The sequence below is a fragment of the Dysidea avara genome, chromosome 6, assembly GCF_963678975.1.
Source record: "Dysidea avara chromosome 6, odDysAvar1.4, whole genome shotgun sequence".
NCBI classification, from domain to species: Eukaryota; Metazoa; Porifera; class Demospongiae; order Dictyoceratida; family Dysideidae; genus Dysidea; species Dysidea avara.
This window is the reverse complement of record NC_089277.1, coordinates 13,305,560-13,318,821: the sequence shown is the minus strand read 5'-3', so window position 1 is coordinate 13,318,821 and position 13,262 is coordinate 13,305,560. Positions and strand designations below refer to the sequence as shown.

Genomic DNA, 13,262 nt, shown 5'->3' with positions numbered 1-13,262 from the left:
ATGATCTCCAGACAAGCAGAAGTAGTGTGTGTGTGTGTGTGTGTGTGTGTGTGTGTGTGTGTGTGTGTGTGTGTGTGTGTGTGTGTGTGTGTGTGTGTGTGTGTGCATGCGTGTGTGCGTGCGCGTATGTGTACATACAAACTACTTTATAGGATATATACCTGTGTTAGTGCAATAATACAGCTGCCCACACGAGGCGTGAAGGGTGGTAGAGATTGACAACCAACAAATTCACACTGGTAGGATAACTGTACATCCAGGCACTGAAATATCAGTGTGTGTCGACTAGTAGCTAGAAAGATAGTTAATAAGTAAACAAACCTCCAACTATTGTAACAAAATACTCTAATAGAACAGTCAGAGATTAGAAAAATCTAATGTAATAACTTATGAATTCTGCATGTAAGATTGCTTCATAATTACCTGGGTCTTCCTGTAAGTAAAGTCTGAGAAATTGTTGCCATTCAAAGTCAGATAATTCCCTTAGTTTCTGATGACACAAATAGTCAAGTACATCACGAAGCCACATAGAGAGCTACATAAACAAAATTAATAGTAGTAATATTAGTGTGAGCATATGTGCATGCAGCACTACACACATACATATACACACAAACACACACACACACATGTATGTATTCCCTACCATTGCAAGAGACTCCAGTTTAGCTCGATCAGCACCAGTTAAAAGTATGTCAGTACGTTTCCACTTGTTCCTGGTAAGTTGTGTACAAATCCTATTAATGACCAAATTGATGAACTTTGATCTGGTGTTGGGGACAGCCCTACGGTCATATCGACACTGAGACAGAGCATTCTCACAGTCCCTAGTCCACTGAAAATACACTCCCATACTGGCAACTTGTGCAGGATACTACAGTAGCAAAGACACAGTAAACAGACTTGCAGATTTAACACCAAATTATATATGTACCTTAGCAGCACTGTCATCCACAGACAGTGCCCCACACTCCATCACAACATCCTGTAATAAACTACTGATGGTCTCCTGTGTGGAGTAGAGTAGGGAGGACAGCCACTTCTCAATGTTTTCTGACATGGTGACCTGTAAAGAGAGGAGACAGACAATGTTACTATACCACTGTGCTGTGTGGCCTAGCTCTTTATAAAGAGAACATACAATATTGTATACATAAGTACAGAGCGTAATAAGCTACTTGATTTGGTTGCTATACACCTACATAATATCTCGCAAAAGTGACTGCCCAATAAAGAATTTCATCGTATATACAAAGTTCTGTATTGACTTTACTACTGTAAACAGACTTTTGAACAATTGAGCACTGCATTGCATACAGCACGAAAAGAAATAGTGACTAAGACTCTGTTATGTAGATGTAGATGTCATCACAAAAGATGTAACTCACTGGACTAGACAGTTCCAGTATTTCTCCCTCTATAGACTCCACACCCATGATGGTGACATCAGGAGTTTCTGACTTAACCGAGCTACTGCTACAACTGTCATTACCTGACATCACCAGTGAAGCAACATTACCAAACAATGACCTGTGGAAGAACATGAGATTAGCTACATCATAATAAACAGGGGCAGTTCTAGAATGTTGGTTTCCCACAACTCCGAAGTGGAAGAGTACGTATTTAGAGTAACTGCTTTACTCATACAAGGTCATAGCCATGATCAACCCTAGTGGCGGATCTAGATAAGGGTTCAATAGAGGTTCTACTGTGAGGCATGGTTATAAATATTAAGTCTGGCTAGCTATGAGTAAAAATAACCCACAACATTGTTTCACAGTTAAATCTTGTCATTTAAGGCCTTTTTACAGAAAGGAAATGAAAGGGAGCATTATTTTAGAGGCATTTTAAATTCCCAGAAACCAGTTTTAGAACTGCACCTGCATTGCAATCACTTTGAACTTTGACTGAATAATTGTCTTCATGACTATGGTATGTGCTAATACCTGAGGTGAGGTTTGATGGTCACTGCAGAGGTTGAGTCACTGAGGATGCTCAACAAAGTAGGATCAGTGATGAAGTAGAACTGGGGGAATGCCTAGAGCAAAAAAACTTGATGTAAGTACTGTAAGTACATGCATGAACAAATATGTATGCTCACACACACACACGCACGCACGCACGCACAGAGACGCAATAATTGTACACATACACACACAATATACACACTACATAAAGTTACACACTTGTCTTTTGCTAAGCAGATATGATGCTAGTGACTTTTTACATTCCTCTAACTCTTGACTAAATTTTCCCAACTGCACAGTCTTTGAAACATCACTCTCCAAACAACACTACAAGAAGATAACATACAATGTTAGCTGCTATATAGTGGTAACACATGTACCTGGATGACACCCTGTGTCTCAAATGACTTGCGCATGAAAGAGGTCCATCTTTTATCAATACCGTTGAATATCACTGACTCTTGAGGAAAGTCCTAGAATTACAAGTATGTATATTCTGATAATAAAGAAAGTGCGAGTACCTTAGCAAAATCCATATTACTAAACACAGCTTCCAGGTTATGCCACAGGTTCTGTACCACCAACCACTGCTGTAATATCTCGTTGATACTAGCAAGTTTAGTGACCCAGTCTGAGGCCTCCTTTCTCAGTGGTGCCATGTGTCTCAACATCAACATGGAGGACACATTAGTCTGGGAGTTCTCCAGTTGCTCCAGTAGTGTAGAGGTGTACTCCACTGATAAGAATATCTGTCCTCTACCCTTGTATGGTTCAAACTGCAGCACCTAAAAGGACAATACCACTAACAAATACGTACTTCTAGCTGTAGTGTGTTTATAATAATCATGCATTTAGAGGAATAGGGGTATTTCATCTGCTAGATCAGACTTTATTATTTTTCTTTTTGATAACCACCAGGGTTAAATATGTAGTTCTACTCAGTGACATTACAATTCCATGTACATTAAAACCTGTCTAACTATGAGAGTGTCCCAATCTTTGTGTAGTTAATGTACGTATGCTGGTGTTGAAATTATCTGTTTGTATTAACCTGTTCAGTCCATTCTTCTTCAATGCTGTTCAACTGCAGCTCAAGATTTAATTCTTTTGAAGCACAATCAATTATCTCCTCTATCTCAATTCTGTGTCTATATAGAGAATTACAACAATACAGTAAATCAGATGTCTAATTGCTTACACAAACACGCACACACATACACGCGCACACACGCGTACACACATACATACGTATGTACATTAAAACACAGATCATCCATGATCAAACTCTTTCTCTAATAAGCTATACTCTACATATCTATATTCAGGACATAAGTATGATAATCTGCCTTTTACTAAACATTATGTACATGCAATGAAATAAACTAGACCAGCATTGACAATGCAAACACGTATGCAATCATTTCCCACACTTACTGAGGCAAGTGAGCATCCAGTATATGTGCCATCCTAAACACAGTGGCCTCCAGTTGGAATGTACAACTTGTAACTGTCATTATTTGTAGCCAGTGGCGATTACGGATTTCCTGAGCATATCAAGAAATAGAAGGTAAATACATAGCACAGAAATATAAACTATAAGCAGTGGCTAAAGAATATGTATACATTCTTAAGGTCCAAGAACATTATTATCTAGTATATTTCACCTTGGAGTGAAGACGTTTCAGTACTGGTAGTACTTCCCTGTACTGGCCTATCTCATAGAGTAGTTTCCTGCTGGCATCCCAGTCACGTTGTCTAGTAGGCATCTTCTCCACCTGTTCCCAGAAATCCTCCACCTAATACAAGTTAACAGTTGAGAAATTCCACATCATATACTCTAATACAACACACACATAAATTATATATAAATGGATCAGGAATCATTTAGGGAATGAGTTGCTAAAGATACTGTCACATTTAACACTGATATACGTTGTATTTTGTACTTGCAGTCTACATGCATTTTATTTTACAAAAATTGTTATATTTATCACAGGATCTCACGGAGTCCCTGTACTAACATATAGCTATAGATCTAATACTTACCCTAATCACTGTCACTTCAAGATTAACTTCAGCCCATAGTTGATCCCTGAACCTACACCACAACACCAGCACATAAACGCGTTCAACACTACAATATGTCAATCACTGTATATGAAAGGTTAGCTACCTCCTCATCACATTACTCCAATGTGTACCAGTTAATTTGTACAAAATTTCAATTACTTATACCACAACAGTATGATGGCTAGTGCTATCCCTTACTCACAAGAATACATAGTAGAAACCAAGAGTGTTGAACGGTGTATTAGTTAGCCTGTGATTAATGATTGCATAAAGTAACACGGATATTTCAGTAGTTGTTCGCTTACGCAAAATGGTAATTTGAAATGCGTACATGGCAAAGGGTCTTTGTATGCCAGATTTCTGCATTATTCAACCAAGTATTTCAACAGTTATTGTACAAGGAAAGTGTAGTAAGGACCCAAGATAACCCCAGCTTGCTAAAACGACGATTGCACAAATGAGTGTGTTGCTGATCCGCTTGGCAGTGCCAGAACTTTAACATTAGCCAATTCCCTTTAACGTTATCATGTTTTTGCTTGGTTTAGTGGCTGAATTGGGCTAAATGCAGCAACCCTTAATGGCACTATAAACGAACAATTACTGAAATATCTGCGTTACTTTACGTAATCATTAATCACGGGGTAATACACCCATTCGATACTCTTGGCTAGTATTATATACTCTTGCTTACTCGGCATCAAACTTCAGGAAATCAGAGTAGGTCCCATAAAGGGTCTGTGCATACTGCAGGTCCTCTTGTGTCCTGATCAGCTCAGGGAACTGTACTGGTGGAAGGTCCAGTAGCTTCTGGACATCATGTATCAGTTGTTCATTGCTAGCATACTCTTCATAGTAAAGCATAAATTCATCTAAAGGGTAAAAAAGAATTACAATATATCATACAATTGTACTAAAATAGCTACACACATACAGACATACAAACACAGCATACCTAGTCGCTGCATTGCATCATAGCAGGACAGACCAGGCATCAGTGGTCCCTCAGTGTCAAAATTATTTCTGAATTGTATGCTGTCTATCATTAAAGCCTTAGCCTTCTTGTCCACTTCTTGTTCAAATATAAACCGTTGTGTGACCAGTAGAGAATGACGAACCTGGAGAATGTGCAATCACATACTTACACTGGGAATTAAAGTATGCAGAGTTATCATGCTTCTAAATACTTGCAGCATGTTGTATATACACACATAGATGTACACACAGACACAGCACACACCTCATCCACCAACTCAGACAGTTTCTTCCATTCAGTTCGTAACTTATCAACTCGTTCAACTTCACTCCTAGGCAATCTTGGATGACACTTCCTAATTAAAAATCATGCAACTAAATATTAACACTATAAAACACACTCAGTTTTAATACTTATACCATCTTCCCATCCACCCATACCTACACCTACACTCTACTGCACAATGACTAACTGTAGTAGCTCATAGAGTCGTTCCACTGGCAGGTAGGCACTGTCAATGACATTCTCAAGTTCTGAGAATTCTTGTAATGTTTGCAGTGATTGTTTCAGTTCTCGTATGTTGGTGACCTCAGATGATAACTGTCGATAAATCTTCTCTCTGTTGTAAACTGCTTCATTGAGTGATGCCTATAAGAGAACAATTAAATTGCACACATGCACTTGTTTAATTTGTATATTTTGTTACAAGCCTTAGTCCTTCAAGTTACTCCAATAAAACAGTCACTGGGTGCACATGTGAGTTGTAGTTTATAGTTAGAATGCAGCAGCAAAGTGTGTGGAGACTCAGGGACAGTGTGGGTAGCCAAGCCCATATCATCTGAGAGAGTCCAAATAGTGTACAAACCATGCCTAAGTGTTACAGCAAGTGGACAGGAAACAGCAAGATTGGGCTATAATGTAGTTAGCAAGCTGAAAAATTGTCTAATATATTTTCCAGCTGCATTTTCCAATTCATGGTGAATGTTTTAAGCCAAATCCCAACTCTGTATGCTAACGTAAAAGAAAGTTAACAGTATGGCTAATTTAACCACTTGCAGTTTATTTCCAGCAGAATAAATCTTTTTTTTTGTTCTTCATACTGTCTAGCACTATAATTTCAAAACTACTCAGCGGAACTTTAGTAAGCCACTCCTTGGACATAGAATTCTTCAGCTCACACATACATAAAGAAGAAGCAGAGAAAAAATAGCATTATAAAGCAAATCACCAATGCATTCATAGTACAATCACAGAGAAATAAATGTTAACATCAGACAGCCACAACTATTATACACTCACCCTAGCCCGCTCATGCAGTAAGGAAGCATATTTAACCTTCCTCCGTGTGGCTAACCCTTCCAGAAAGTGCTTCACTGGCTCAGTACTCAGGTGGAGTGGACCGACATTGTGCACAAAAGGTATTGATGTTATCTGTACAACAAAAAAAACTATACTACTATATTGAGACAACACATAAAATGTGTTAAGGATATATATATATATACACCCCTGTGACTACAAAATGCATGGTGTCTATAGTGGAACCTGTTTCTCAAGGGATTGAAGTTTCTCTAGCTCAGCCTTGCAGCAGTCTATAGATGGTTTAGACTCAGAGAACTGTTCATAGTTATCATGTAACTCTTCTTCCCACAAGTAGTTATAGGTCTTCAACACGTTCAAATGAACATCCACACCATCCTTCAACCCTACATTGTACAAACACAAGATCTCAAGTATTTACAAAATCATTTAAAAACTGTTTCATATACAGTACAGCAGTACTATAAATCAATAATTTAAATACACTAGCATATAGATGCACACACACCAACATCAAACATAATAAAACATTCACAGCTGTGTAGATATATTGTACATATTAAATTCTAAATACGCACGTACCTAGTATTGAAGATGAGAGGAAAGTAAGTAGTTCTTTCAAGTTAGGATCCTCACTTAGTTGATCATACAATGTAGACCCTCCATGACTACCACCCCACCACAACACCTTACGTAACACACTACAAAGAGATGAGCACACTTTATCCATGTCAGATTGGATATCCTTCAAGTCTGGTATCAACCGTGACTCTGGAATAACAAATGTGATGTTAGTAGAGAACTCAAGGACGGTGGTAGATGATTGGATGGTATCTTCAAAATCACTGTTACAACAATTACTTGTAGACACCAATTTGTTCTGCTGCCTTGGGATAATTGACGCTTTAAATGCTGATAGCGAACCAGTGACTGCAGATAACAACGCATCACCTAACAATTTAGAAAAATAGTGGAGAATTTTCAATTCAGTTTCATGGTGTTCTGCCTGCATCTTTGACACAAACTGCTCAAAAACACTTGGTGGTTTTTTCTCTACTGGCTTAAATGAGACAGATATTTTATGTTTCTTTGTACTACCAGTTCGCACTCTTGGAGAAAGTGATGGTGATGGCATCATATTAGGTGTAAGTGAACTGTCTAATTCACTAGTTGTACTGCCTAGGCTGCTGTTCCGAGATCTTGATAGACGGTGAGTAGACTGATCTATCAATGTAGCACTGCTACGGTTGCTACGAGGCTTGTGGGTGGAGCTAGAAGTGTGCAGCATGGACACGGAGATGTTTTTGATTGTCTGCGCAACACTGGTAGAAACTGACATGATATCAATAATGGAGGTCTGCATCTTCTCTATCTTAGCCAACAGAATTTCACTAACCATTTCCACATGGTTTTTCATTTCAACAGAAAATTTACTAGGGACCTACAGCAGCATAAAATATGTACAGTTAATCATACAGACACAGAACATATGACACACATGTGTACAAGCGAAACATGCTATGTATGGTCAACATACCCACACTTCATTCACCGCTATCATCAAGTCAAACAGTTTAGAGTCAGCAATGGTAGCCAGGGTGTCATTGATACTGGCCATAGTAGTGTTGATAGTGTTAACAGCAGCTTTCAAGTGGTTGATATCCACATGAACCTTGTGTAAGAATACATCAATGTTCAAGCTCTTCCAGTGCAGAGAAGTCCACCCTGCTGACAAAGACCTGCAATAGAAATAAATTATATAGTACTTATATATTGCTGAATTGATTCAATTGCAATAGCAAATGAGCAGGAGAATTGCTAGACATTCTATTCATTGCTACAGGGTATATACTTAAATAAAAATTAATTAATTAATTAACCCTTAAAAGACTGTTCAATTAGTGTTTGGATAACTGAAGCCAATACATTCATAAATGGAACTTTAAATACTCTAATAGAACATACACCTGTACTAAAAATACTCTAATAGAGCAGTCATATCCAATTTCGGATAAGAAAGGGTACAGACAAATGAGAGTGAGACAACTGAGGGTCCATAGTTTACACATATGTTCTCTAAAGTTTACTAATACTAATCTATCACTCACTTTATGACCTCTTCAGTATACTGTTTCAGTAGTGGTCTCATAGCTGGATCAACCTGACTATGTGTCTGGTAGAAATCAGCCAGTGTCTCCTCCATCTGTTGTTTGTATTTCTTCACTTGTACTTCCTGTAGTTACATCAAGACTAACATAAAAGTAAGCATGACGCCACAGAGTGCAAGCCAAGAATTTCTATAAGTGCTTGTAAAGCACAGGATAATGAAATTTGATTAGAACGTTGCAAGCATTACAAAAGTCCCTGAAATCCAATTCTTAGGTACTAGGTATGTACATAGAGGTGTACATATGTATGTATGTATAAATATAAATATAACTTGTATGCTTGAAAGTTTGCATACTTGTTTTAGTATTTGTAAAGCAGCATCAGGTATGTCCACATTAAGTTGTTGCAAGGCTTTAGCCCCAGCCATCACTTCAATAACAACATCATCCAATGTTACCTTGACTATAACATTGCCATCTGGATCAACATCATGCTGGAGACAAAAGTAAGACGTAAGACATAACACATGCACATACTCGCACACAGAACAAACACGCATGTACAGAAACCTAGATTTGCACATTACAATATCACAACTGGAACCTCTAAACACACACTAATACACAGCGTACGGGTATGTATGTAAAATGGTCACCACTATAATACTATACCTTCAGCAGAGTGGCTTGTAATGCTTTAGTAGCAGAGTTGATACTGGTCCTCCATTGTGACAGGTACAAATTTTCAAATGTGGCTAGTGCTAGAGCCAGCTTGTTGTAGAGCTTAATACAATACTGAGACTCCTATGAAACAAACCAACAGTGAAACGTTAAGCACAAAGTAATAACAGATTTTAAGATTTGGACACCATAATATTATCAAGAATGATATGTTAGATAAACATGCACTAGACAAGGTCTGACCCCTGAAATTGTTCTCCACTAGACAAGGTCTGACCCCTAGGGACTAAAGTCAGGTATATGGTGCTGTGCGTATACCAATGTATGTTATGAACGTATGCATTACACATGTATCATAAAAGACTATACTACAACCTTTGATTGCATGATGGACTTAGAGTCACGGAAGACCTTCATTGGAGCTTCAATCTTGTGAGTGAGATGTCTACTCCATGCTATAGTGGTAGCCACTAATGGTTTATTCCTCAATGAAGGAGGATTATCCTGCAAATGAAAATTTCATATACTATGACCACCTCATCATTGAGACCATATTATTTAACCAATGGTAACAAATACACAGAAAAATTTGGAATTTTCAACTAGAGTAGGGACCATAGCACATCGATAAAAAGTACTGAAACAAGTTGGAGTAGGCATGATATTAAATCACAGTAAAACAATAAGAAGTGTTATATCCCTACTGTGCTCAAGATACCATAATGGAATGCACAGTAGGGATATAACACTTCTTATTGTTTACTGTGATTTAATATTGTGCCTACTCCAGCTTGTTTCAGTACTTTTTATCGATGTGCTATGGTCCATACTCTAGTTGAAAATTTCAAATTTTTCTGTGTACTTGTTTGTTACCTTTTTTTGTAAATAATCATTATGACTGGTGAACCCACACATACCACATCTGAAATGGCGCCGTGCGCCCCAACAATATCAATTATCGTCTAAAAGGTGAAGTATCCATTACGCTTCGTTGTCAGTTATGTTCAACCCATTACACAGCATTTCGGATCAAGAACTGTTCGAAAAGCACCTCAGCAATCCACACATATACTAAAAGAAAGAAATGGTGCCGCGCACCCCAGTCATATTAATTATCATCTGAAAAGTGAAGTATCCATTACGCTTCGTTGTCTGCTATGTTCAACCCGTTACACAGCAATACGAATCAAGAACTGTTCGAAAAGCACCTCTGCAATCAAAATAGCTACTACAAAAAATATGGACAATTTCAGTTACGAAGGGAAGCCATCACATGCTACATCAAATCAACACTTTTCGCTGTCAGCAAAGATGAATGGGACACAAAGGAGGACACTGGTAAGTCCATGAAGAATGCATTGTACGTACTGCGGTATGCCAAAAGGCACCAGTCGGGCCGAAGCAACGTTGAACAGTGAAAAATCAAGCACGTAACCTTAGCCATTATCGAGTTACGCTTGTCTGAAGGCATCAGTCAGTCAGTCAGTCAGTCAATAGAAAATTCCGTTAAATAAATTATTTTAAAAATTCCGTAGCAACTTGTTGAAAGTGTTTTGGGTTGATCTGAAAGCTTTTTTGGGCTTAGTTTTACCCAACCAATACTGCCTCATCATCGTCAGGGAAATTTGAATTGGGTGATATTTTTCTGTGGGCCACACCTACTCCTTTGTGGTCCCTACTATACAGTTACTATCGTACTGTATGATTATATTAATGAGGTTTACTGTATGTATTACAAATGCATATAAATACACCATACAGATCTTCTTTAGAAAACTATAATGACAAATAAAGATTTCTGGTTCTTAAAAGCATTACACTTTAGCACCATACAGCCCCTGTAAATTAGTCACCTTGTTCGCTTCATAAATGCTCTGAACTTCCTCCAGTTCATCAGTGTACTTACGGAAGATATCCATAGTTGACTCATGTATCAGCAGTTTCAAATTAGGTCTCTGTGACACAGCCTTAAATCTGGAATATAGAAAAGTGTCATGTGCCTCACAAACATACATTACATATTCACATACTTTGAAATGATGTTTAGTAGTTCAACAGATGACATATCCCATTCTACAATATACTGCAGTAGAAAAAACGCATGCAGATCAATACATATTTGGTGTGCTGTATGTATATTGTACTTTGCATGGGAGGAATGAGTATTGTAGCTTCCATACAGTGTAATTGTACTGCATGTCAAGTCATACAGTACAGTACTACAGTTAGTCAGCAAATGCAATACAGTTATGTGGATAATTGGGTTATAAATACAGAGACTTGGGCAAACACAGTAGAGCTAGTAGAATCCTAGGAAAACAGGATGGGAACAAAAAACGGGAACAGGAATGACAATCAGAAAATGCTTGATAGAGGTTATCATGTCAACTTATGGCACAATGCTGCGATGTAGGAGCCTCCACTAAAACAACCGAAACACTCTAATAGAGCAGTCACCTAAATACTTTAATAGAGCGGTCAAGAATGTTTTGTAAACTATCCCACCAGGGATCTCCATTGAAAGTATAGCTGGGAATACAGACTAGCCGTTAGCTACTCCTCTGAAACCATAAATATTTTAAAAGATTCAACTACTAAAGTCACAGAATACTTAGTAAACCTGTACGAAAAATACAGCACTTGGGGGATGCTAATACAACCCTTGGCTTCTGTCGACACACCCCCTTGTGCTGTATTTTCCATGCATACAGTGACATACACACAGCCATGCTTTAACTATAACACAATTATGTGTGGTGCATAGTGAAGTGCATATGTGATTGGATTAGCAAAAGGTACCTACAAAATTTGATCCATTCTTGACTTCCATAACTTATATCTTGTCTGGAATTCAGTATATTTGGATACAATTTGATACAAAGAGAATCTAAATCAGTCACTGTTGTAACATTTTGTTTGCTGGCATATAAAATGCGTGATAAGGCACCTATTCACAAATCCAGTCACATATATATATGTTCACAATTGAAAGGATCTCTCACCTTTATGTATTCTGCTAAATTCCCCTCGATAGCAGCCACATTTTGTCTGAATACAACCAACGCCTCAGGGAACACATCTTCTAGGGCAGAGTCTATATCAAATACAACAGTGAAGCCCTTGGCGCAGGATGACTTGAGATCAAACAAAGCCTTCTTCAAAAACAACAACACCATTGTGGCCACACTGGTATGTTCTGTATCTTCACTTTCGTCATCTAAGTGACTAGCCCTTGATACATTGGCATGCTTCTGACTTTTAGATCTAGAAGCTGGTGACTCTCCCACTGGTATTGGAGTAGTTAATAAGTCATTTCTTTGGCTCTGTTGGGAAACACCAGAGATGTGACTGTGTGGCGACTTGCGGTGATGAGACGAAACACCCCAGTGACCATGCGTGTGATGGCTTTGGTGACTATCTGTGTGTTTTCTACCACTGCTTGTTTCACGGAGGGAGCCTCCTGGAGTTGATGGAAGAAGGGCAGTGGTATCAGTCTCTTTAAGCTCATAGCTCTTAAACCTGTCTTCTTTTAGGAGGTAGTCAACATTCCATATACCAAGTATGTGTGGTAGGCCCTCTAAGGCTTTGGGCAGGCTTTGAAGTTGGTCAACACTCTTACGGATTTCTAACGCATCAATGATCCTCGCTTGAAACAGATCAAAATGTTCCATTATTTTTTCCATTTGAGTCAGTGCTATTCCATGAAAATGATTGGTCGGATCAAAAGAGATTGACAGCACAGAACCAAAATTAGAAGTAGCACCATTGGTCGTTGCTGAAGACTTTTCAGGTTTTCTTGGCCCCTTCTGTGTTGTTTTCTTTGTGGCCACAGACATTGCTCCCGGAGTGATGTTCATCGAGCTTGTAGCTAACAGCAAATCCTTCAGCTGACCAAGAACATCTTGGTAAGATTTGTGCAGGTAGAGACAATTCTTAAGGGCCACAACAAATGAGTTTTCTTCATTTGAAGAAATTTGGTGCTCAACGTCATTTAATAGTTTATACCAGAAATGGTCCTTGTGGTCATCAGGTGTCCGACAAAATGATTCCAGGTACTCATAGCATATCAAAGACAACTGGTTGGAAACCTAGATGACAAAAATGAGTTTTGCATGCACGCACGCACACACACACACACACACA

At 38.4% G+C, this 13,262-nt stretch overlaps 1 protein-coding gene across 1 annotated transcript in view; it reads right to left on the bottom strand.

Annotated features, from left to right (window-relative positions):
• LOC136257428 (dynein axonemal heavy chain 5-like) overlaps positions 1-13,262 on the bottom strand; it is a 59,542-nt gene that overhangs the window by 37,382 nt on the left and 8,898 nt on the right. Inside the window, exons 5-32 of the mRNA XM_066050629.1 lie at positions 12,122-13,207; positions 11,150-11,202; positions 10,973-11,093; positions 9,495-9,623; positions 9,111-9,242; positions 8,795-8,932; positions 8,439-8,563; positions 7,868-8,069; positions 6,913-7,771; positions 6,556-6,716; positions 6,310-6,441; positions 5,483-5,658; positions 5,275-5,365; positions 4,990-5,152; positions 4,729-4,906; positions 4,014-4,065; positions 3,632-3,763; positions 3,402-3,511; positions 3,019-3,115; positions 2,489-2,752; positions 2,348-2,440; positions 2,187-2,294; positions 1,947-2,038; positions 1,389-1,530; positions 935-1,066; positions 647-874; positions 424-535; positions 162-292 (exon numbers count right to left, since the gene is read on the bottom strand). Coding sequence (XP_065906701.1) covers positions 162-292; positions 424-535; positions 647-874; positions 935-1,066; positions 1,389-1,530; positions 1,947-2,038; positions 2,187-2,294; positions 2,348-2,440; positions 2,489-2,752; positions 3,019-3,115; positions 3,402-3,511; positions 3,632-3,763; positions 4,014-4,065; positions 4,729-4,906; positions 4,990-5,152; positions 5,275-5,365; positions 5,483-5,658; positions 6,310-6,441; positions 6,556-6,716; positions 6,913-7,771; positions 7,868-8,069; positions 8,439-8,563; positions 8,795-8,932; positions 9,111-9,242; positions 9,495-9,623; positions 10,973-11,093; positions 11,150-11,202; positions 12,122-13,207 — 5,439 coding nt within the window. The remainder of the gene's footprint in view (positions 1-161; positions 293-423; positions 536-646; positions 875-934; positions 1,067-1,388; positions 1,531-1,946; positions 2,039-2,186; positions 2,295-2,347; positions 2,441-2,488; positions 2,753-3,018; positions 3,116-3,401; positions 3,512-3,631; positions 3,764-4,013; positions 4,066-4,728; positions 4,907-4,989; positions 5,153-5,274; positions 5,366-5,482; positions 5,659-6,309; positions 6,442-6,555; positions 6,717-6,912; positions 7,772-7,867; positions 8,070-8,438; positions 8,564-8,794; positions 8,933-9,110; positions 9,243-9,494; positions 9,624-10,972; positions 11,094-11,149; positions 11,203-12,121; positions 13,208-13,262) is intronic.